Source organism: Bipolaris victoriae (genome assembly GCF_000527765.1).
Source record: "Bipolaris victoriae FI3 unplaced genomic scaffold scaffold_2, whole genome shotgun sequence".
In the NCBI taxonomy this organism is placed as follows: domain Eukaryota; kingdom Fungi; phylum Ascomycota; class Dothideomycetes; order Pleosporales; family Pleosporaceae; genus Bipolaris; species Bipolaris victoriae.
The window spans coordinates 1-21,719 of record NW_014575390.1 but is presented as its reverse complement, the minus strand read 5'-3'; the positions used below and the strand labels follow the sequence as shown (position 1 = coordinate 21,719).

Sequence of the window (21,719 nt, the reverse complement as noted above, 5' to 3'; positions counted from 1 at the left end):
GCTTGATTTCCATCAAATGAAAGAAAATTAGGAGAGAAAGAAGACTATATCTACTTAGGTCTTGAAGTACAGTCAAACCAATTTTTGGTTGCGTACAAGATGACGTTGTTCATGTCGCCATATATACCACGAACAAGCATAGTTTTGCTCAAAACTTCTAGGCGCTATGCATTCTACGTAATTCTGTAACCTTGTTAGGCGGGTCCTAGAAAAATGCCATGTGATTCCAAGATTGGTGAGGAGGGTTCTTGAGGTCGATACAAGCCTAGTAGTATAGATCGATTCAGACTTTCACAACTTCCTGTCGCAATATGAACACAGTGACAAAATATTTGCAAGCAAAATAGTGAGTTCCGTCTCTAGATCTCAAGACGGTTATTTATACTTACGATAACACACAAGTGTAAAACCCACACTGCAAAAACGTATTGATTCGGCACCGAAGGTGATCATATCTATCTCTCAGCCACCTTAGCATTGGATCGACCTACCGCCAATAATCTACAGGAAGTCGACTTGAATTATCCATCATGATGATTGTAGATGAGGTTAGATCTTATCGTCACATATGAGCACAAACGAACGTGAATAAAGGCGTCTCTGCATATCTCTTTCCGCAGTCGAGGATTCTGTATTGGCTAAAAACCAAGACAATCTTTCTACGAGTCGGCTAGTTTTCTGCATTAATATCTAGTTCCGGGTCAGTGTCCTAACATAGTAATTGGCATTGAAAGTAGAAAGTGGGGTAGGATTGGCACTTTGGAGTCAGGCGACCTTTTCTGCTGCATCGCAACACGAACACAATCACTACCAATCTCATGCAACTTATTTTCAATATCTTTTAATAGTGTTTTAAACCTGCTCGAGACACCACATTTCGTCATTCTAGCATCACATCTTACAGCTCTCAACGCCCGTGTGGTTTCCCATGTGGTAGCTTTGCGGTGGAGCAGATCGCGTGCAATCTCGAGGAAGTATAAGTAACTCTACGAAAGGTCGTTTTTTAAATACCCAAGTGTCGAGAGTTTCGCATCTGAAGCTTGTATTTTCCGCCAAGAGCGTCGACCGCACTTGATAAGGAAGGTGTTCGTTCTCCGTTGATCAAGAGATCCTTGGGGTTAGAATGCCATACATCGTGAATTTCTCGGCTGCTATCAGGTGGTGGGACAAGTTGCACTCTTGCATCTGAGCAGCACATGTAATTGGATTCTCTGCGCTTGGCTCAGCACAGCAGCATTTGCCAAGGACGGACACCCGTTATCCAAGACTACTCTGCACCAATCACACGCACAACGCCACGAGAGTGGATTGAAGGATTGTTTTGGAAGAACTACCTTGCTCTCTATGTTGATGCTTATCTCTGGGCGTTCGACATGTTGGACAGCTTCTTCGGTGCCCAGAGGCATATCGTTGACGGCTTTGCTAAATGAGGCAGCTCACAAGGCGAAAGAATTGTGTCGTAAGGACCGACATAAATAGTTTGAATGGCCTCCTTTCGCGGGACTGAGGTCCGTTCACTCAACGCTCGTCACAATGTCGACCGGTGCCAATCTAGAGATTGTGGATGCCGCTCTGGCAGCCACCCCTGCCGTTCAGAATGATGTGAGAGCAAGTGCAAGTTTTGAGAAGAAAGACAGCTTTGTGAAAACTTCTGAGAGTCTTCGCGGTCCCAATGGCGAGGAGTATCCTACCGATGAAGAATGGGCGACACTTCGCCGCGTTTATGGAAAGGTCAGCTGGATGAGTACGTATACTACCCGAATATCTTTCTGTATCATTCAGATTAATTTTCAACTCTACGGATAGTTTATGTCATCGGAGTTGTCGAAATGTGTGAGCGTTTTGCATACTACGGAACAACAGCAGTCTTTGTAAATTTCATTCAGCAGCCACTGCCTACAACAGGACCATTCCCCGAAGCTGGAGCCGCTGGTGATGGTCAGCCCGGAGCATTGGGAATGGGTCAACGTGCCAGTACGGGTCTGACTCAATTTAACACCTTCTTTTCTTATATCATGCCTTTGGTCGGTAAGAGTCCTCCTTTCAAACTCGCTATATCTCTGCTAAATACACTATCTAGGTGGCTGGCTAGCAGATGAGTACTTAGGCAAGTTCAAGACCATTTACGTGGCTATTTGCGTTGCCACGTTGGGACACATCTTGATCATCATCGCTGCCATCCCTCAAGTCATGGGACCAAACCCGAACGGAGCTCTTGCTTCATTTATCCTGGGTCTGATCTTATTTGGTGCGGGTGTTGGATTGTTCAAATGCTGTATCTCGCCGCTCATTGCGGAGCAATATGAGGCCAGTCACCCAAGGGCGACCATACGCGTCGAGCCAAACGGAGAACGCGTCATTGTCGACCCTGGAATCACCTACTCCAGGATTTATATGCGTTATTACCTTTTGATCAATGTGGGAGCATTGGTTGGTCAAGTCTCTATGGGTAGGTTGATTTTGACAATGGCGATATAGCTGCTAACCTTCCTCTCAGTGTACGCCGAAAAATACGTAGGATTCTGGCTTTCGTTCACACTGCCAACCATTCTCTTTGCATTCTGCCCACTCTTGATGGTCGTTTTCAGCAAACACTACGTCAAGAAGCCGCCACAGGGCGATGTACTACTCAAGTCCTTAAGAGTGTACGGATTGGTCTTGAAAGGTCGTTTCTCGATAAACCCCATGCGCACATGGAGGAACTTCTCCGATCCAAATATTTGGGACAGCGCGAAGCCGAGCAAAATGGCCAATAAGCCGTCGTGGATGACGTTTGACGATGCGTGGGTTGAAGAGGTCCGGCGTGGTATCAAGGCCTGCGAGGTGTTCCTCTGGCTGCCTATCTTTTGGTTGCCTTATAGTCAAATGTGCGTCCTGAACCCTATTGCAGTATACGAAACTCAAGCTGACTTTAGTCTTTCCAATCTAGGACAAGTAACTTGGTCTCCCAGGCATCGACCATGAAACTCAACGGCGTACCAAACGACATTGTCCACAACCTGAACCCCTTCACTCTTCTAATTTTCATCCCGATCTTCGACAAGGTTATCTATCCCAAGCTCGCTCACGGGGGCATCAAATTTTCGCCTCTGAAGAAAATCCAAGCTGGTTTCGTTTGCGCGTTGCTTTCGATGGTGGTCGCTGCAGTCATCCAACACTTCATCTACGAAAAGTCGCCCTGCGGTAAATACGCAGGCAGCTGTGACGTGCCCCCAGACCTATCGGTGTGGACTCAAGTCCCGGCATACGTCCTCATCGCCTTTTCGGAAATCTTCGCTTCCATTACTGGATTGGAATATGCGTACACCAAGGCACCCAGGAACATGCGATCGTTCGTGACGGGTATGTTCTGGTTCACTCACGCGTTTTCGTCTGCCATTGCCCAAGCCTTTGTGCCTTTGGCTGATGATCCGCTGCTGGTGTGGTTGTACACGGGTATCGCTATCCTTACGTTCCTTGGTTATGTTGGGTTTACGTGGACGTTTAGATCGCTGGATAAGGAAGATGAGAGTCTTGATAAGCTTCCCGAAGGCGAGTACCAGTCTAACGCAGAGTTTAATGCGGAGAAGACTGCGAATGTAGATAGGGCTTAGCTAGGGTTTTTGAGCTCTGGTATTGGGTTTGCGGTGACTGATCTGGCATCGACTTGGTAATTGATTAATTCCACAGGCATTATTAGCCATAAATTGCTGGCCAAGTCACATTATCTTTTACCTACATATTCATCCTTTCTGTGGTTGATGTGTGGCGGTGAAATCTTATAGATGCAAAGTCTTTTCAGTGCCCCACATGCTCTTATTCTTCTTTCTCACAACCGTAACCGTTCACACAAGTAAGTAGTGACCATGCGGCTCAAATAATACCCACTTATATATTCCCGGAAATAAGCTATACCCGCCACTAATTCTGTTCTCTCCCACACGTGTTGCCCCTTCCGAGGAAAGCATGCTTCCATCGTCATACACAGGGTCCAAGCTTCAACCCACAAGCCACAAAAACCCATAATTCCAGACCCGCCATGCCATCTTGCTATCACCACTTTTCCGATAAGGACCCATTTTTAAGCGCAAGCGCGTACATATTGTCATGAAGGCGGAGCGGTGGGTAAAGCCTCGAAGGGAGTGGTCTCGGATACGCCACGGAGTTTCGATTTTTTCTCGGGGAACTGAGGATCAAGTGGAGAATACCTAGTAATGGATCTTTTTTCCAACTATTCATAAAAAGTGACCTGTTCTTTTCTTTCCTTCTTTCTTGAAAGCTTTGAGAAGTGCCTTTTTTCGCCATGGCATTCTTCCTCCAACACCGGGCCATCCAGCAACATGTCAAGCAAGAACTCTCACGCATAACCGACTCCCCCGACGAATTTTCCACCTATATTCCTCGGACGCCAGAAGAACAGGAAGTGCAGGAATCTAGACATGTTGAAACAAAAGGCGAGCCGTTCACGCAGATACCAGGTATCACGTTGATGCAGGATTGCAATGGGAGGAGGTACTATCAGGTTGATTGGGCTGGCCCTAATGACCCGCTTAATCCGAAGAAGTGGTCTACGATTCACCGTGTGGGCGCTACCATGCTTGTTTGCCTCGTTGCGTTTGTGGCGACTATCGCATCCTCGATCGACTCCGCTGTGTTGACCAGTGCGACTGCTGAGTTTGGTGTATCAGAGGTGGCGGAATCGCTGGCTACCGCGCTGTTTTTGGTCGGAATGGGATTGGGAGCATTGCTGCTTAGTCCGCTTTCTGAGCTCCTGGGACGGTATCTCGTTTACCTTGTTTCACTATTCATCTTTGGATGCTGGATCCTGGGCGCAGCTTTGGCGCCGAACTTTGGCGCTCAACTTGTTTTCCGATTTCTAGCTGGATTTTCCGCTAGTGCTCCGCTCACGGTAGCGGGAGGGACGGTGGGAGATATGTGGGATCCAATTGAAAAGACATTTGCGCTCCCCCTTTACGCCATTCCCGCATTTGGTGGGCCAGTTTTTGGTAAGTCCTTGATACTCCTGTCTGATTCACAGAGCATATCTTAGAAGCTTTACTAAGACGATTGATAAACAGGACCCGTCATAGGCGCTTATGTTGGATACGACCCATCTGTCGATTGGAGATGGGCTGAATGGATAACACTGATCTTGGTCAGCGCAACGTTCACCCTTATCCTACTTCTCAAAAAAGAATCCTTCGCTCCACGAATCCTACACTACAAAGCAGCCTGTTTCCGCAAGCTTACAGGAAACGAACGTTTCATGACAGCAGCAGAAGCATCCCATGCCTCGCTGGGCGAGCTCATGTCCAAGAGCTTCTTGCGGCCATTCCTCCTCTCCACGCAACCTATCGTTGTAGCATTCACATTGTACTTGACAATTGTGTATATAATCTTGTTCACTTTTCTAGATGGGTATGTATCTTCAAGGGCTTTAGTTGGGGGACTTGAGCAATGCTAATTCTCTCCCAGTTACCCCTTCATCTTCGCAGAAACCTACGGCATCAACGAAGGCCTCTCCAACATCTGCTTCATGGGCCTCTTCATCGGAATCATGCTTTCAGCAATCCTAGTCCCGCTCGCCTACCGCCAGACCCTCCACCAACTCAAACAAGACGGAGACGACGGATCCGGCAAACTGGTTCATCGAGAATCGAGACTATTTTTCGCTATGGTGGGCGCACCCGCACTACCAATTGGCCTTTTCTGGATGGGCTGGACTGACTATGTAAGCACCACCGTATCTTACCCTTTACAACCTTTCTAACTAGCAAATTAGAATTCCATCTCAATATGGTCGCCCCTCGCGGCATCAGTTCTCGTCGGATTCAGCAACATTTGCATCTTCATGTCTGCTTACATGTACATCATTGATAGCTATGAGGCGTACGCTGCCTCAGCGCTTACCTTCAATGCGCTCACCAGGTATATTGCAGCGGGCGGCATGACTGTGGTCGGTATACCTATGTATAGGAACCTAGGAACGCACTGGACTTTGACGTTGCTGGGATGTCTTGGGGTGCTCACGGTGCCTATTCCGTATGTGCTTTACCGGTATGGACCGAGCTTGAGGCGGCGTAGTCAATGGGCTGTTTAAAAAAGCGTGTTGAGAAATTCTACTATTTACCTCTTTTGAAAGTTCAATATTTGGAAATGGTTGTGACTGAACTCCACGGGCACAGGATAACAACGCACACACCAACGATATGATCTTCATATCTTCACAACCCAAGCACATACGTCCATAGGAAACTGGATCACCGAAACCCGTCCGTTCTTCTGTAGTTAAGCAGTTTACCGGCGAGCTAGTAGTCAGGTGGGTGACCACTGGCGAATCCCCGCTGTCGTATGTTTTTGTCGGTTGTTTTTTTGGTGTCTGAAGAGGGGCGTACAAGCAACTCGTACAAATCTCCATCTTTTTGGTCTTGCAAGCAAACGCTCACAGGTAGGCTGGGTGTTAGAAATAGGCTGTAGAGACTAATGATCCGTTCATATCATTGATTCGGGTATCCATAATGACAATGCCTACTTCTTTTGGTCCACTACAACGCACCCCGATACGACTAATCCAATTACGCTACAATAAAACTCCAGACGCCCTTGGATCTTCTATTACAGAAAATACTCGGCAGCCTCATTGTGCGATCTGCGCACAACGTTGTTTGTGAGTAAACCGCCCATCAAGCCCAAGTCCCTGATTTTTGCCTTCTTCACGGCAGCATCCATTTCATGCCTGTCCTAGAGGAAGTAGTCCGCAACGGGCTTCTTCGCCGGCATACCTCTAGAGTCTTGGGGCGCGGCTTCAAAAACGCGGTATCTTCGCCCTGGGCCATCTCTGTTCTTCTGGAAGTTGTCGTTGAGCATATTGCTCAAGCGCCTCTCACCATTGGGTCCAGCGTTGGAGCCGAGAACCCAGCCTCCACCACCTCCGCCTCTATCTCCGTTTGATCTCCTCTGGTAGCCGGCGTTGGAACCGTCCTCGCCTAGCTCAAGGATGGCGGCTACATTACCGCAGCGGTAGCAGTAGTTGGGCGCCGACCAAACCGTTACAATGGTGGAATCAAACATCTCCTTGAATCCCTCCATAACGAGCTGGTGGGCTCTTGCGATAAGACTAAGATCGTTCTTGTGGTTAAAAGTCTTGACAATGTCTGCACCAAACAAGAAACCTGCGCCGCGTGGTGATAGACCCCAGCCATCTATCTCGTCAGGATCAGACCAAAGGAGGTCGCACATGGCCCCCTCGTGGGGCACTTCCTGTTTTCGGTCGAGTAGTCGGATCTTATCGACTGAATCAACGAGGGGTGACAGACCGCCGTGTACACAGAGGATAGCGCCTGTATCGTTGCGCGCAGAGCCGTTGGCTGAGGATGTTGCGCCTGTGCCTGCAGGGCCAACGCGTCCCGGAGTTTGAGAGACGGGCGACGACGAACCCAAGTTCCCGCTCATTTGCGATGCGGCGCTCGAGTGGGAGTCTGAGTTGCGAGCGTAGCGGTACATGACCTCGCCGCTTGCGTTCAAAGTCTCAATCTCAATATCCTGGTCAATGTCAGGCATATTTTCCGCATTGCTGGATTCTGCGATGGGCCCATCGGTGGCTTGGAGGGACGTCGCAGCGCCTTGGACAAGAGCTCCAAGAGCAAGGTAGTCGAAGACTTCACAGCAGTATCTGTTACACGTCAACTGCCATTCTAGCAAAATTTCAGCTTGGCGCCGTACCTCCAGACGTTTGCGCTTCCGTATTTCCGCAGGCACTCATCATAGAAACCGTACACTGTTGTTATTTGTCTTGATTCGTGGTTGCCTCTGATGAGTGTTATTCGGTCTGGATATCGGACTTTGAGGCATAGAAGCAGGAGGAAGGATTCGAGGGAGTAAAAGCCGCGGTCGACAAAGTCACCTGCAAGTTGGTCAATCAAGGCATTGTTGGTGCCATAGATAGCGCTCCTCCATACCCATGAAGAGATAGTTTGTGTCTGGCACGTCTCCACCAACACGGAATAACTCCATGAGATCATGGAACTGTCCGTGAATATCACCGCATATCTTTTGACATGACAAGGTTAGCTGTGCCGGCGGAAGATGTTGACAAGCTGCCTACCGTTACTGGCGCATCGACTGCCACGACGTTGCCCTCTTCAATAAGCAGCTCACGTGCTTTGTAGCATAGCTCTCGAACTTGGTTCTCAGGGATAGGTCGACATGCGCGGAGTTGCTGAATGGCTCTATAATCGCTGTCAGTACCGTACTCTGCGTACACATGCTGAGGCTCAGTGGCTGGCCGTACTTGTCGAGGTCGCTACCGCCAGCGCTCATGGTGACGGTTCTGCGCTATGAGCGCACGTAGTGGTGCCTTGAGAAGCAAACGTAGGGATATTGGGACAACGGACGCAACGTGTGGTTGTTTGCAAAGCTATATATCTCGAAGAATTCGGTGGGGGCGGGTGCTATCGCTGGTGGCGGAACGCGTGCAGCGCGTGGCTATCTTGCAGCCAAGAGGATTGGTTGGTGCTAGAGATGCTCGTGTAAGCTTCTTCGTGTAAGAATGGTATGCGTATATCGATTTGAAGCTGTTCAGTAGCTGTGTAGGCGCATAATGGTGGGCTGGTGGTATCGTGTATAAGATCCACAGCGGGTGTTCCGACATGCAGGGATCAGCGTTGAGCCGTGCAGCTAGTAGCTCGGCTTTGGACCTTCCCTCCACCAAAAGTCATTCATCACTAGCAACCCCGCGCCCACCGCTCCCCCGACGTCTACGCTTGCTCGAGGCAACTCAATTGGCCTCGTGTCGTCTCTCTCGCTGCTTGTCAATTACTGCGACGCTGTTGACAGCCCACCAAGCCCCTCAATGCCTCTGCAATCCGCTCTCTAATTTGCACACCACCCACCAAACATGCCTCCTCACCTTCACCCACGGTCGCGCATGACGACTTCGCTCTTTACATCGACTCTGATGATTTCATTCCTCGTTGTCGCTGCTCCACACATCTTGCCATGCCCCGTCGATCCGCGCACACTTGCCGACTCAGCAGACCCCACAGGAGAAAACAGAAGGCGGCGTAGACGGAGAATATCCGATGGCGAGATCAATGAAGACAACTTGAGCGAAGAAAGGAGGCGGAGGCAGCTGATTGAGGAGAAGCTGGCAGCCAAGCGCGAATGTCCCGTCCCTAAGCCTGGTGGGCTGATTGGCCAGGTCTTGGGCGTCCACGAGGAAGACCAGAAAGAACAGCAGCCGTCCATTGTGCAGAGGGTAGAGAAGGCGATATGTAGGCCATGGGGGAAGACTGGAGATCAATAATGGGATTGGGGAGGAAAAGTAATACACCGGATCGGGCATGTCAGTGCGCCACAAGAGCGGAGTGTGAAGGAATTGGTGAATGTCACATACCTCACTCAATGACCAACTATACCACTGCAATTTATGTGCAGAAACCACGAAACTACAAAAAATGGTTGCATTACAATGTAAATAAGAGGATATTAGACCCCATAACGTGTCAACTCAACGCAGATTCGCGTACGGAGACTACTTGACTAATATGCACGATTCTTGGAATAGCACGTCAATCACTATATGTACACTCAACGGCACCGATCGTACCAAGACTGAGGCCCGGCCCGTGGACATCACATGGCAGTGCGTGACAAAGGAAACGTGATGGCGCGTCGCATAGCGTGAACGCACTACGTCATCAGAGACAGACGACAACACCTCACCAACAACGATTCAACTCTCCCATGGCTGTCTACGTGTCCACCAAAAGACTACAGCCCCCACCAAATACACGCCCAAGATGCCTACCGAATCCCTCACCAAAGCCCAACGCATGACGTACCGCATCGGCCGCGGCGAAACCGGCGTCCTAACCTTCGAGCCGTACAAATCCTCCATCCTGCCTCTCTGGCGCTTCAAAACTCCTTCTATCGCGCACCAATCTTCATCTGCAATCTACAAAAAGTTCCTACACTACAACGACGAGGACGACTTCATTGGCATGGACATGGCGCGTAAGTTCTTGCAAATGGGCATGACGCGTGCGAAGAGGTACGCGAATCATGCTGGGGGTAGAAAGTATGATAAGAAGACGGGACGGGAGTTGGAGAAGAGCATAGGACATGTGGGTATGAATGAGAAGTTGGAGGCGAGTGAAGTGTTTAGGGGTGTGTGGGAGAGGGCAAAAGCGCATGAGGGGTATCAGATGAAGAAGGAGGCGTTTTTGAAGGAGCAGAAGGAGTGGGATAGGGAAAGGAAGAGGGAGGTGAGGGAGTGAGTGCTTAACTTCGGTGTTGTATATACTATCTTGATTCTTCTGTGCTTTTGAGACGAGGGGTTGTCGTTGGATGGCGTAACTGATGAGTTACTATTCTTTTGTATCCTAAATTTGCTCGAGACTTGAGTTAATGTTGTTACATGTCAGCATGTCATTTGTAGATTTATCCGTGTAATCTATAGTATGAGATATGTTGAATACAGTCTTTCTTATATCCACTACATGGAGCGTAAAACGATTTGAAAAAAAAACATAATAACGCGCAGCAATCATCATTCCCCCAAAGCGATCCAAATGCGACAGAAAAACCACAACTTCACTTCCTCTCACTTCCAACAAAGCGATAAAAAGGTTTGACGCGTAAATACCCACCACACCCGCGTACACCATTCCAGCGAGAAATTAACCACTCACACAATCAATCTACATGATACACGACACAAAGCAAAGACCCCAAGAACACCGCTCAAAGTAAGCAAACGCTTTCTCAGAGCTCCTATACGACCACCATCGATTCAAGCTCAAGCATCTCAAAGCCCATTGCAACAACAATGCACCGCCATCCCATAACTACCCAGCACCAGCACCGGCATCACCATTCAATCCCAAACATATCAACACGAGAAAAGAGTCCTCCATATCTACTGCATGTCCCTGCTTCGTACCCATACACACTGAAAAAACTCCCCCTTTTACCACCACCACCACCTCCTCCTCCTCCTCCTCCTCCTCCTCCCATCTGATACCCCTACACTCAAAACCCAGTGACATCCAACAAAAAAAAAGGGGGGGGGGGGGGTGGGCGAGAAACGTCAATGCACGCACAGCACCACACTTGATAAAATTAAAACATTCACGGCCCTCTTTTTTTTTCCACATTAACATTATATTTTAATCGCTATTAAGTAACTATCATCTTTCCTATGATTAACGTTGCTGCTTATCATGTGCATAACTATAGCTCCCCGTGATTACTACTAAAATATCACAACAGCAAACCAAGGACTACGAAATGAGGATAGAAACGTCAATAATAATAATAATAAAAGGAAAGAAAGGAGAGATACAAGGAAAGAGGTAAAGTAATATCAATCGCTTAGGGGAGAAATTTCCGATTACGGAAGTGTAAATTGTGGTGGTGGGGGGTTTTTTAAGGTTGGTGCGTGAAGGGGGTATATGTGAATGATATCGGGGAATTTTATAGTTTGATTGGTGGGTAAGGTGTGCCGAGAAAGAAAAAAACAACAAACGATCATTTCATTTGTATACAGAGATAAGGTTTTTTGATCAGATGGTATGATATACTTAACATTGCAGATACCTAAAAGGGTGACTGAGAAAGATCACGTCAGGGCGGGCAAAGTGGTGTTCTTAGTAAGTAAGTAGTAGTGCATATAAACTCGAATCCCTGAACCCTTCTGGATCACCTCCCTCCCTTCCCTTCCCTCTCACCCCTCCCCATGACTGGCAGTCTGTGCCAAAAAAGACACCAAATGAGGTGATTAAGCTCCGACCCTTGCCTTCCCACCCGTCGCCTATGTCACTGGGAAATGAATAGCTTTGTGGGCGGCGATCGCATTAGAACATCCTCGTGTTCCATCCTTGCACGCTTCCTTTTCCTTCCCCTTTAGCCAAGGAAAAGTGGGTTCTGGGAATATTTTGTGGGGCTCTATGTGAAACACACGTTTTTTCCTAATTGACCGAATGACGTAAATACTCTTGAAAGTAGGTCAGCAACGAAAACGAAAATCATGTTTCTGTGCTGTCGTATATGATGATATCATCCGTTGGTCAGGCCACGCAATGCAATTAACCTAGCAAGTGCTGCACTCGAGAGGGAACAAACTCGCAACAAGCCAAGGAAGCCCTGAAAAAAAAATCTCGCGGGAAGCAGGCGTCCAGGAAATTGCGTTTCTGCCATTGGGCCCTGATGCAGCGCAAAACCGAGAACATGTGGGGTAGCATCATTATTGGTAGAGCGGGAGAGCACGCCAAAAAAGGGGCAGGAGCAGCGAGGTGGATGGGCACCGTGCACCAAAGACGCAAGTCGCTATTCCTCCGATCATAGCCACGACGAAATCTCCGCGCTATAGAGACAATATCCCTGGAGCCGTCAAAGTGTTAGCATAAAGTGGCCTTACAAGCCGCTGAGCCGAAGGCGTGTGCGTCAGAAGCGGGTGCAAGGCTACAAGAGATAGTGCCAATCGTCAACAACTTTACCGCATGGAGTAGTCTTATGTGCTCCAATATGTTTCATGATTTGTACGTCCTACTCGCCTGTGTCTTTATCGGCTGACAAACCAGTCGAGGCAGTCATGCTTGGTTGTTGCGTTCGTGGGCTGAGAGGACTGCTCGTGGGGGTATGGACTCTAACTTTTTAGTGCTAGCAGTATTAGTGCAATAACCTCAAAGCTGATAATGGCAAGAAGACGGGGGCATTGATGATACGATGGATTCTTTCGCGTGCTGGCCATGTGAGTGCTCCATCGAGTCTTGGATTGTAGTGCGAAAAGCGTGGTCGAGTAGTCGTTTCGCATGTACGTCGTGTCTTTTCAAGCCTATCCAGTGGCTAGTTCATCTGCAATCTATGCCTGCTCCTTGAGCTTCTCTTCAATCTCTTCCAGATCCTCGGCACTATCAATTTCAATGATGCGGCCAACTTCACTTGTGTTCCGCATGAGCTCTTTTGCACCCGCGTACAACATCTTGACCTCGCTGTTGCACGTTATGGGGAGGTAGTAGAGCATGACATACGGCACGGACAATCGTCCAGAGTTCTGTTTGTCTCAGTGGTTTGTTTTAGTGAGTCATGTCGATGGTAGGCATACGAGTGTCAACGGGTAGCTTAGAAGCACGAATCGGGGAGCATGGTCGGGAAGCTCGTCTGCAAGGGACTGGACGTCTGAGTAGACCTCGCCATCTACCGGTCGTATCTCGAGCGTCTTCTTATCGATCTCGTCTGGCGCGCAGAGGCGTCAGCGCCATTATATGGTATAACAAGCCCGTGTGGCGGCCTCGGTAGGACTGCTCTGCGGCAAGGCAACTTGTGGTAGACATGATAGAAAGGTCACTTGAGCATACAGATGACAGCTTGCGGGTCTTTGGCTCGACTTGTGCCGAGTCGGAATTTTCGTAGCTTGGTCTTGGTCTCGTCTGAGAAGGTGTAGAGTCGTGCTTCCGAAGACTGGCCGAAGGATTAGTAGATTGTCTAGCCTGGCGGCATGTATAGCGGCAAGAGCACTTACCATGATGTTGCACGATAAGCGGGAAGAATGCTAGAGTTTGGTAATTGTTTGTAGGTGGTGTGAGACTGATGGTAGCCCTTGTTGGTGGGGTAGGGCGGGGGGAGTCGGAGAACGGCGCTAGTCGCGTAGCTCCATGTAGCCATCATGTCCATCATGCACCTTGTCCTTTGCTCGAGTCCTTCTTTCTCATGCACCTCGCTGTTTAGACTTTGCTGGGCCGAGACCTTTTGATTGATTCATGTTTGGACGACTCAATCAGGTTGCTAGACAACTGTCTCGTCCATTGCCCAACTTTGCGCACCGGCCTGCGGCTTCTTTTGGCCAATCGATAACGTCATCAGTCATGGCTGCACCACAGCAAAAGAGTCTAATCCACACGGCGGGCTGCCTGATCATAGGGGATGAAGTTTTGGGAGGAAAGGTTCGTCGAGAGGGAGAAATTCATGGTTCACAGCAGCTGACGTGAAACTTAGACTGTCGATACAAACTCGGTATGCTAGGGGCGGATCGACGCGGTATCATTGCAGCTAATGTTTGTTCAGGCGTATTTTGCAAAGTGGTGTTTCTCGCTGGGCATCAATCTGCGAAGGATCGAGGTGATTGCGGATGATGAGGGCGAGATTGTTGAGGCAGTCCGACGCATGTCGAAGAACTATGATATGGTGGTGACGAGTGGTGGCATTGGACCCACGTGAGTTGAAAGCGCCATCGCTACACCATGCAGCCACTGGGCTAATGAGGGTCCAGTCACGACGATATTACCTACCAATCGATAGCCAGGGCGTTCGGCTTGCAGTTGAAGCTGCACGAACCGGCGTTTGAGCGGATGAAGCGTCTTTCGAAGCCGCACAAGTCACAGCCCGGCTTTCATTGGAATGTGGATTCGCCTGCGCTGACGGCCAAGAAGCGCATGGTTGAGCTGCCGATTGACGAGTCGTTGGCGGACGAAGATCAAGTAGTCTTTATCGATGATTCGCTGTGGGTGCCGGTTAGCGTGGTTAATGGCAATGTCCACATTCTGCCTGGTGTGCCACGACTTTTTGAAGCCATGTTGGACGGACTGAAGCCCCGCATCCTGCCGCGTCTGACGGACCCGGAGGGCAAAGGGGTGTTGCGCATTCTGATTTCGACGCCACTGGCTGAAAGCACCGTTGCGGGATACCTGACAGAACTTGCAGCGAGGGCGGAGCCAAGGGGGGTCAAGGTTGGCAGCTATCCGAGATGGGGCAAGGACCGCAACACGGTGACGCTGGTTGGTCGGGACCGCGAGTTTATGGAGAGCCTGGTGCCTGAGGTGGAAAAGGCAGTCGAGGGGAGGCGGGTCAGTGTAGAGGGCGAGGACGACGGGGAAACGTCGGACAAGGATTCGTAGACAGTGATGTGGTGCATGCTAGTCAACGTAGTCAACGTGTATGTGTGTAAGTACATAGCATGTAGTATGTATGTGTATATTTATATATATATATATAGCGCAACTAAGGGATGGACTGATGCAGGGACGTGTGGAGGAATGTCAAGTAGTGAGGAAGCAGCTGGCAGTTGAAGTCTAGGCAGCTTCTCGAAGACAGATGGAAGGCCTCAACCGCCACACACGGGCAGCAGACCCTGGCACAGGCACATGGGGAGGGGCGGAGAGATAAGGGAGGGATAGAAGGGGGCAAGGGGGGACGGCATTGCCATGACGAGCAGTGCAGTGTGTATGGAGAATGTTACATGTGTAGTAAAGGATGTGTGTGGTGGGCGGGGCTCACGTGGGCAGTCTGTTTTGGGCGTGGGTAGTGCTGACTGCCGAGTGGTTGGTTCCTGGCACCCCCGCTCTGCCGCTCGACTTACTGTGGTACCCGCCGCCGAGGTGCATGGTCGCGCCCGCGGCTATGGGTGCAGAGATGGGGTTGATGCGTCGACATGGCCTGGACAGAGGGTGATGCGTGTGCATGTGGATGCATGGTGGATGTACACAGCCGGCGGTGGATGAGCAAGTGCAGCAGTGCCAGAGCGACGCTGTCGATATCGTTTTGCGGCAGCGCTTGCTATTTTCCCTATCTTGCCGAACCCACCCCCTGGTGCACAGTAGTGGTTCGCGCGAGGACATTATGGACCCCGTGCCGTATGGTTTTGGGCGCTGGGATCGCATGGAAGCATCGGAGGCAGCCCGTCGATGTGGCGCCTGTATCTCCACGACGCGCCGCTTTTGGCCTCTTTTGCTTGGCTTGCTTTTGGGGCGGCGTGGGCGCGAGGGTGGTAGTGCACAGTGGGTGGTGACGAGGCAGAGGCAGGGCCAGGGAGTGGTGTGGTACGGGCGGGTGTAGTGTAGTGTAGTGTAGTGTAGAGTAGTGGTTAGTAGGCAGGTAGGTGGTATACGTGCGTGTGTTCACACCCGAGTGCATCTTCCAAGGCCATGGACAGGACGAGGGCAGCTGCATGCAGACGCCGGGCCTACTCGCCTTGCAGCCGGCGCATAAGTGAGGTGGTAGAGGCTGGTGGGGACGGGCGACGGGTCCTGTTCATGGGGGGGCGTCGGCGGCGTCGGCGGCGGCGGCGTCATGAAGCTGGTGGTGGCTCTGGGTGGCTCTGGGAGGGCGGTGGTGGTGGTGTGGGCGCGGGCACAGGGCACAGGGCACAGGGCAGCAGCGCTAACGGGCGCGCCAGTCAGAGGCCTTGTGCATGTCCTGTCCTGTCTGCCAAAGCCGCTCCCTTGCTCAAGCCGCCCCAGACGGACCTAGTGTGCTGCTCGTCAAGCTGCTCAAGCCGCTGCTCGTCAAGCTGCTGCTGCTGCTCCGCTCTGCTCTGCGCTGCTGCTGCTATTGCTGCTATTGCTGCTGCTGCTCAAGCCGCTACTACTACTACTACTACTACTACTGCTACTACTACTACTACCACCACTACCGCTACCGATACCGCTACTACTGCCCTGCCCTGCTTCCTCTGCCCTACCCTGCCCTACCCTACCCAACCCTGTCCTGCCCAGCCCGCTTCTGCCCAGCTCCGCTCTGTTCTCCTGTTCCTTCTCTGTCGCGACTCCTCTTCCTTCGCTTGCCACCGCCAACCCCCCGGACCACTCCCTCCCTCCCTCCCTCTCCCAACCACCACGTCCACACGCGCGTCGTATCGCCACACGCCTGCGTGCCCGTCTCCTCTCGCTTGCATCTCGAGAGCACGTCGCTCCTTGTTTCCGCCTCATCCATCCTGGCCCTGTTATCCGTCACTGAGCTCGGCCTCGTACTTGCTAAAATCTAATATACCCATTGCCCGACGTCCTCAGCATCGTCCGGCATCTCTTCTTCTTCCTTCACAATGGCATCCAAGGTCCGTCTCTCCCCCCTCGCTCCTCCCCCTTTCCCTCTCGCGCGTCCGCTAACCCTGCTCCAGTTTCTTCGAGAATACAAGCTGGTCGTGGTCGGTGGCGGTGGTGTTGGAAAGTCGTGTTTGACCATCCAGCTGATCCAGAGCCACTTCGTTGACGAGTACGATCCAACCATTGAGGGTGAGTGATCATCCCCTGTGCGCCGCCTCCCAAGCCCGACAAACACACTAACATCGCCCAGACTCGTACCGTAAGCAGTGCGTCATTGACGATGAGGTTGCGCTGCTCGATGTGCTCGACACAGCTGGACAAGAGGAGTACTCGGCCATGCGCGAGCAGTACATGCGCACAGGAGAGGGCTTCCTGCTCGTCTACTCGATAACCGACAGGCAAAGCTTCGAGGAGATTATGACATTTCAGCAGCAAATCCTCAGGGTCAAGGACAAGGACTACTTCCCCATGATTGTCGTCGGCAACAAGTGCGATCTCGATGGCGAGAGGCAAGTGTCGACACAAGGTACGCGCCGCCCATCTCTCTCTCTCTCTCTCTCTCTCTCTCTCTCTCTTCTTGATATTGTTCCTCTCCCATAGCTAACTCGCTCGTCTGTTTAGAGGGCCAAACTCTGGCGCGAAACTTTGGCTGCAAATTCATCGAGACATCAGCCAAGTCCCGTATCAACGTCGACAACGCCTTCTACGACATTGTACGAGAAATCCGCAGATACAACAAGGAAATGTCATCATACACGGGCGCCCCCGGCTCAAACGGCGCCGGCCCCCAGAAGACAACGTTCGAGACGGATGAGCAGGCCGAGAAGAAGGGCTGCTGTTGCGCAGTAATGTAAGGCACTTGGAGTCGATTGTCATTGTTGTCGGGTTAGGCTGTGGAGAGATTACCTACACCGCTCGGTTCCGTCGCCCCCGCCCTGGCCATTGGCGGTGCTGCTTGGTCCAGCAGAAGAAAATACGCGAAGCCCAACTATTACGTACTGCCTGTCCGCCGCCGCCCTGGTGGTACTACTGCCCTTCGATTGCCTCTCGCTTTGGACACTGTCATCTTTTTTATTTGGGTTCGCATTACCGACTTTAACGGATTCACGTCTACTGGACGCGCCTCTGAACACCCTCCTCCCTTCTTCTTCTACTACTACCCACTGGTATCGACCGCTTTTCTTCTTCCTTCTTCTCTTCTCTCTCACACATCCTTCTTCAACCTTTTGCTAAATGGAGGCGCTCTTGGCATCCGCCTTGAATTTATTTAGACCGACTGTGTTATGGCATTTTGATCGGTACCGTGTATTTCCTATTTTGGGGGGGGTGGAGGTGGCCATGTGAGGTACGATGCGGCATGCTTCTGGGAGTCAAAAGATTTGTGCTGTTCCCTTTGACAGACTTTTAGAGTTGTTTAACTTTTTGTTTTTACCTAACTTCTATGAACATAATTCATCTCTACCCTGATGGCACCACGCCCTGTTGCTGTTGATGTTGGGTGTATTGAGCTTAGGCCCCCCGGGGCCTCGGCGACTAGGCCTGTCGTGATAGCAAAGATCATCACGCCCTAGGGCCCTATTCACACTGTGCTGCGAGTCGTGAGTGGAGGCCCGTCGCGTGATTGGCCCTACATCCTGACATGTGTTGCGCTATTCATGCACGGCCGTTTCAAGACCAAGTTGCGAGCAAAAAGAGGGGAAGTTGATCAGGAGAATGGCAGCTGAGATGGACAAGACACAGTCAAGTGGCATAGCGCCCATGGAGACTACTTTCCGCCTTGGGACACTTTTTCTCCGCCTACCCTAACGACTACTTGTTGCCGATCCGGGTTTCAAACGTTGGGCCATGGGGGAGGAATGGGGATAAGAATGGGGGGAAAAGACGCAGACGTGAGTTTGCCGGGGCGAGCCCGATGCGCCGTTCTTGCCGTCCGGTAACACGTGCGCAGTTTGTCAATGCAGACAACTACACGCTTGCACAACCAGGAGTAACCATCCACGCGTCCGAGTGTCCATGTATACTCCTACATGTTCTGATGGGAATTTATCTCTTGTTACTTTTTCTTTACTTTTTTATGCTTAGCAAATTCCATTAGCTACATCCAATGGCAATCAAGCCAACACGCCCGGCAACCCGGCCATTCTACCAATTACACATGCAGTGCTTGTAGATTAGCCTATTCCAGCCATGTGCAATACTACAGGTGAAGAGCCTACTTCTGCCTCGCTTCGGCAGCCGATAGAGGACGCGGCATGTCTTCGGTTGGCAAGAATGTGTATACCTTGTGCATGCTTGGCTTGCATTTTGCGTCCACCCGCTTACATGTGTATGTGTGGAGAGTGCTCTAAAAAAGTAAGTACTAGAGCACTACTCTTACAGCCTTGACAGCAAGCCTCCCGGCTGCCGCCGCTGCATGTATGCACGTTTCTTTGGTGGGCCACACGTCTACTCCAGTGGACGCCTTTGTGCCTCCCCATTTCCTCTTTGCCCATCCCTGCATTGGCCCTTATCTCCCCCATTCCGCCTTATGCACGTGTGGTGCCTGGGCTGAGCACCCTGCGCCCTCTTTTTTTTCTTCCTCACCGATATTTGAGCCAATGGATTAACACGTGGGAAATCCAGATTGTTGACGATAGAGCAAGTCTCCAATCCTGATGGCAACCGCCCTCCTTCCTTGTTTGTATGTGCCCAGCCTGACGGGCATCGGGTTTGCCAAAGACCCGTATGTATAGCATGCGTATTAATTCTTCCGAGTATGGATGTTTTGTGGGATGGGAATGCAAGATGAGAAGGATTCTCCCTGATCGGTGTAGTTGGGCAGATAGCCGGCATACCAGATTACTTTTCAAGACACATGGAATTCGTCAAAGATACTCATAATCACGTGATATCAACACTCGAGCGAAGCTTCACGTCCTTCAAGCCTCTAATAGTTGGTAGCCAATCATGCACAGCCTGTGACTTGTCCGCTTCTAGAAGTCTAGTCTACCACTACTCCTCAACTACTTACCATGATCTCGTCAGCCAAACCCCGTTCCAGGCTCTACAAACCAAGCTCTCCCCCCCTCCTTTCTTTTCTTCTTTCTGATTATATTCGACTCTTCTCGTCCGGTACATCTAAACAGGAGCAGTCACCGGGCCATGCCACATAGCGGCATGTCACCAATTAATTACACACGCCGAGCGGCCCTTCTGTATCTAGCACTCCGTCTGACAACGGCACCTTCCGCAAACCCCAAACATGATACTTGCCTACAAAGGACTACATCTCTAATCTAGAACCACCCTTTGTCTTTCCATTTGTAACATTTAGCACGGACTTGATCCTTGCTCACATATGAAACTACATACCTATTGTCCAAGCCGGACTATAACATCTATTACCCGTCCAGTTTCACTCAACATCGCAAGGCCTCCGGACCTGCTACCTTCACATGTAACCCGTTCCACAGAGCCACGTTGAGCTGTTGTACACATACACACATGTGCAACGTGAGACATATTGAAAAAAATGCACTATGAACACGTACTTTTACACACCGCGGAAGCAAGGCCCCCAAGAAAGAAAAGAAAATTCTAATGTGTACTACAAGGTCATGACGCACGCGCTTGGCGCATAAATCTCGTTATCAAATCAATTTCTGTACTAGACTGGCAGTTGAAAGAGAGAAAAAAAAAGGAAAGGAAAGTTTTAAGACGAATGTACATGGTACGGATGACACCGCGCCGAACTGGGGGTTGGAGAGGAAGAGAGAGAAAAGTTCGGGAACGAAGTTTGCCGCTTATGCACGTAGATCGGCGGCTCCGCGGGTAATCTTGCATATGTACATGTACTTACTGCACCGTGTATCGTACTCAGAGTTTGTGACGCCGCCCCTTCCGTCCCCCTTGATGTCAGTTTTGCATTCGCGCTGACTGACTGCAAGGGGTTCGGGAACTCCGGGTTCGCTAGTTTTGTTTTTCGGATTACAGACTAAAGATGTGTGGTAGCATCTGGGTCCGCTGCGTCGATAGGAACCGAAACAAGGTTCGCGACGAGCGACTTGATAGGGAAGGAATACAGCTCTCTCCTCAGCAAAGATCGTGAACGCTCGATGTTCTAGATGGAAAGAGCAAACATGCTCTGTCGTTTTTTTTTTAAATGTTACGCTTTGGGATCTTGAATGAATTCAACATAATACCCACAAGCCTTGCTAGCTTGCATCTCGAAGAGAAAGCAAAGATAAAGTTAGTTCGTTTACTGTACCCGTAACCAAATCTCAACCTAAACAAACCTCAGCCGCACCCCTCAACAGCCTCACCATCCCACATCTCTCTTCCCAATCACCCCAATCCCTTCAACTAGCTGTACACAATAATGTCCAATCCGCGTCCCTTGCATTTCCCTTCCCCCAACGCCACACCCTTCCCTCCCTTCTCACCCTACCCTAGTCCCATGCACCCCTAACCCTCCCAACCTCCATCGTAACCACAAGTGTCGATTCCCACTACCCACATCCCCTCCCCATCTACAAACGCACTCACATTCTAAGTGTATCCCCACAAAAAAAAACCCCCCCAGCGCACCCGTCACCATGCGCAAAAAATGACATAATACCCCCCCCATTACCCTCTCAACCTCTCAATCGCTCGATTAGCGAGAAAACCCACACATACCCCAGTAACTCCCTACGTTACACACATTCGTAAAATAAGCGGGAGAGGCGCCCCTTTTTTCTTCTTTCTTTCTTTGGCTCGGAAGGGAAAGGGTTGCCGCGGGGAGGGGGACGGGCTGAGGAATCGACGATGGACTGGTTTCGATGGGTGGCCAGGATAGGAAGGTTTTGTGTGTGTGTGTGTGTGGTTTGGAGGTGCATGGGGGGCTTGGCGCTAGGGTGGATGGGCGTTTGGTGGAGAGGGGGGAAGGGGAGTGGGGGGGGGGGG

The 21,719-nt window shown here is 50.6% G+C and overlaps 10 protein-coding genes across 10 annotated transcripts; 7 read left to right on the top strand and 3 right to left on the bottom strand.

Annotated features, from left to right (window-relative positions):
* Positions 1-1,533: 1,533 nt before the first annotated feature.
* On the top strand, positions 1,534-3,593 carry COCVIDRAFT_32928 (hypothetical protein; the record flags this gene model as incomplete). The annotated part of the gene is made up of 5 exons (XM_014706605.1): positions 1,534-1,744; positions 1,807-2,028; positions 2,081-2,449; positions 2,498-2,867; positions 2,930-3,593. 5 exons carry the CDS (start codon positions 1,534-1,536, stop codon positions 3,591-3,593), a joined length of 1,836 nt encoding a protein of 611 aa, XP_014562091.1.
* Positions 3,594-4,282: 689 nt separating this feature from the next.
* On the top strand, positions 4,283-6,079 carry COCVIDRAFT_84665 (hypothetical protein; the record flags this gene model as incomplete). The annotated part of the gene is made up of 4 exons (XM_014706604.1): positions 4,283-4,985; positions 5,058-5,397; positions 5,455-5,710; positions 5,762-6,079. The coding sequence occupies 4 exons, from the start codon at positions 4,283-4,285 to the stop codon at positions 6,077-6,079; spliced, it is 1,617 nt and encodes a 538-aa protein (XP_014562090.1).
* Positions 6,080-6,720: 641 nt separating this feature from the next.
* On the bottom strand, positions 6,721-8,298 carry COCVIDRAFT_84922 (hypothetical protein; the record flags this gene model as incomplete). The annotated part of the gene is made up of 5 exons (XM_014706603.1): positions 6,721-7,651; positions 7,702-7,882; positions 7,938-8,028; positions 8,084-8,207; positions 8,270-8,298. 5 exons carry the CDS (start codon positions 8,296-8,298, stop codon positions 6,721-6,723), a joined length of 1,356 nt encoding a protein of 451 aa, XP_014562089.1.
* Positions 8,299-8,905: 607 nt separating this feature from the next.
* COCVIDRAFT_85007 (hypothetical protein) lies at positions 8,906-9,283 on the top strand (the record flags this gene model as incomplete). The annotated part of the gene is made up of 1 exon (XM_014706602.1): positions 8,906-9,283. One exon carries the CDS (start codon positions 8,906-8,908, stop codon positions 9,281-9,283), a length of 378 nt encoding a protein of 125 aa, XP_014562088.1.
* A 496-nt stretch (positions 9,284-9,779) lies between these two features.
* On the top strand, positions 9,780-10,256 carry COCVIDRAFT_11360 (hypothetical protein; the record flags this gene model as incomplete). Its single annotated transcript, XM_014706528.1, has 1 exon — positions 9,780-10,256. The coding sequence occupies one exon, from the start codon at positions 9,780-9,782 to the stop codon at positions 10,254-10,256; it is 477 nt and encodes a 158-aa protein (XP_014562014.1).
* A 667-nt stretch (positions 10,257-10,923) lies between these two features.
* COCVIDRAFT_84959 (hypothetical protein) lies at positions 10,924-11,151 on the top strand (the record flags this gene model as incomplete). The annotated part of the gene is made up of 1 exon (XM_014706601.1): positions 10,924-11,151. A coding segment is annotated over one exon (228 nt), but the record flags the coding sequence as incomplete, so codon positions are not given.
* A 1,690-nt stretch (positions 11,152-12,841) lies between these two features.
* Positions 12,842-13,443, bottom strand: COCVIDRAFT_84991 (hypothetical protein; the record flags this gene model as incomplete). Its single annotated transcript, XM_014706600.1, has 3 exons — positions 12,842-13,033; positions 13,085-13,215; positions 13,338-13,443. Coding segments are annotated over 3 exons (429 nt in total), but the record flags the coding sequence as incomplete, so codon positions are not given.
* A 401-nt stretch (positions 13,444-13,844) lies between these two features.
* COCVIDRAFT_21907 (hypothetical protein) lies at positions 13,845-14,873 on the top strand (the record flags this gene model as incomplete). Its single annotated transcript, XM_014706562.1, has 4 exons — positions 13,845-13,922; positions 13,975-13,992; positions 14,044-14,192; positions 14,249-14,873. The coding sequence occupies 4 exons, from the start codon at positions 13,845-13,847 to the stop codon at positions 14,871-14,873; spliced, it is 870 nt and encodes a 289-aa protein (XP_014562048.1).
* Positions 14,874-16,446: 1,573 nt separating this feature from the next.
* On the bottom strand, positions 16,447-16,686 carry COCVIDRAFT_84936 (hypothetical protein; the record flags this gene model as incomplete). The annotated part of the gene is made up of 1 exon (XM_014706599.1): positions 16,447-16,686. One exon carries the CDS (start codon positions 16,684-16,686, stop codon positions 16,447-16,449), a length of 240 nt encoding a protein of 79 aa, XP_014562085.1.
* A 109-nt stretch (positions 16,687-16,795) lies between these two features.
* On the top strand, positions 16,796-17,650 carry COCVIDRAFT_21906 (hypothetical protein; the record flags this gene model as incomplete). The annotated part of the gene is made up of 4 exons (XM_014706561.1): positions 16,796-16,807; positions 16,871-16,985; positions 17,047-17,322; positions 17,418-17,650. 4 exons carry the CDS (start codon positions 16,796-16,798, stop codon positions 17,648-17,650), a joined length of 636 nt encoding a protein of 211 aa, XP_014562047.1.
* Positions 17,651-21,719: the final 4,069 nt, after the last annotated feature.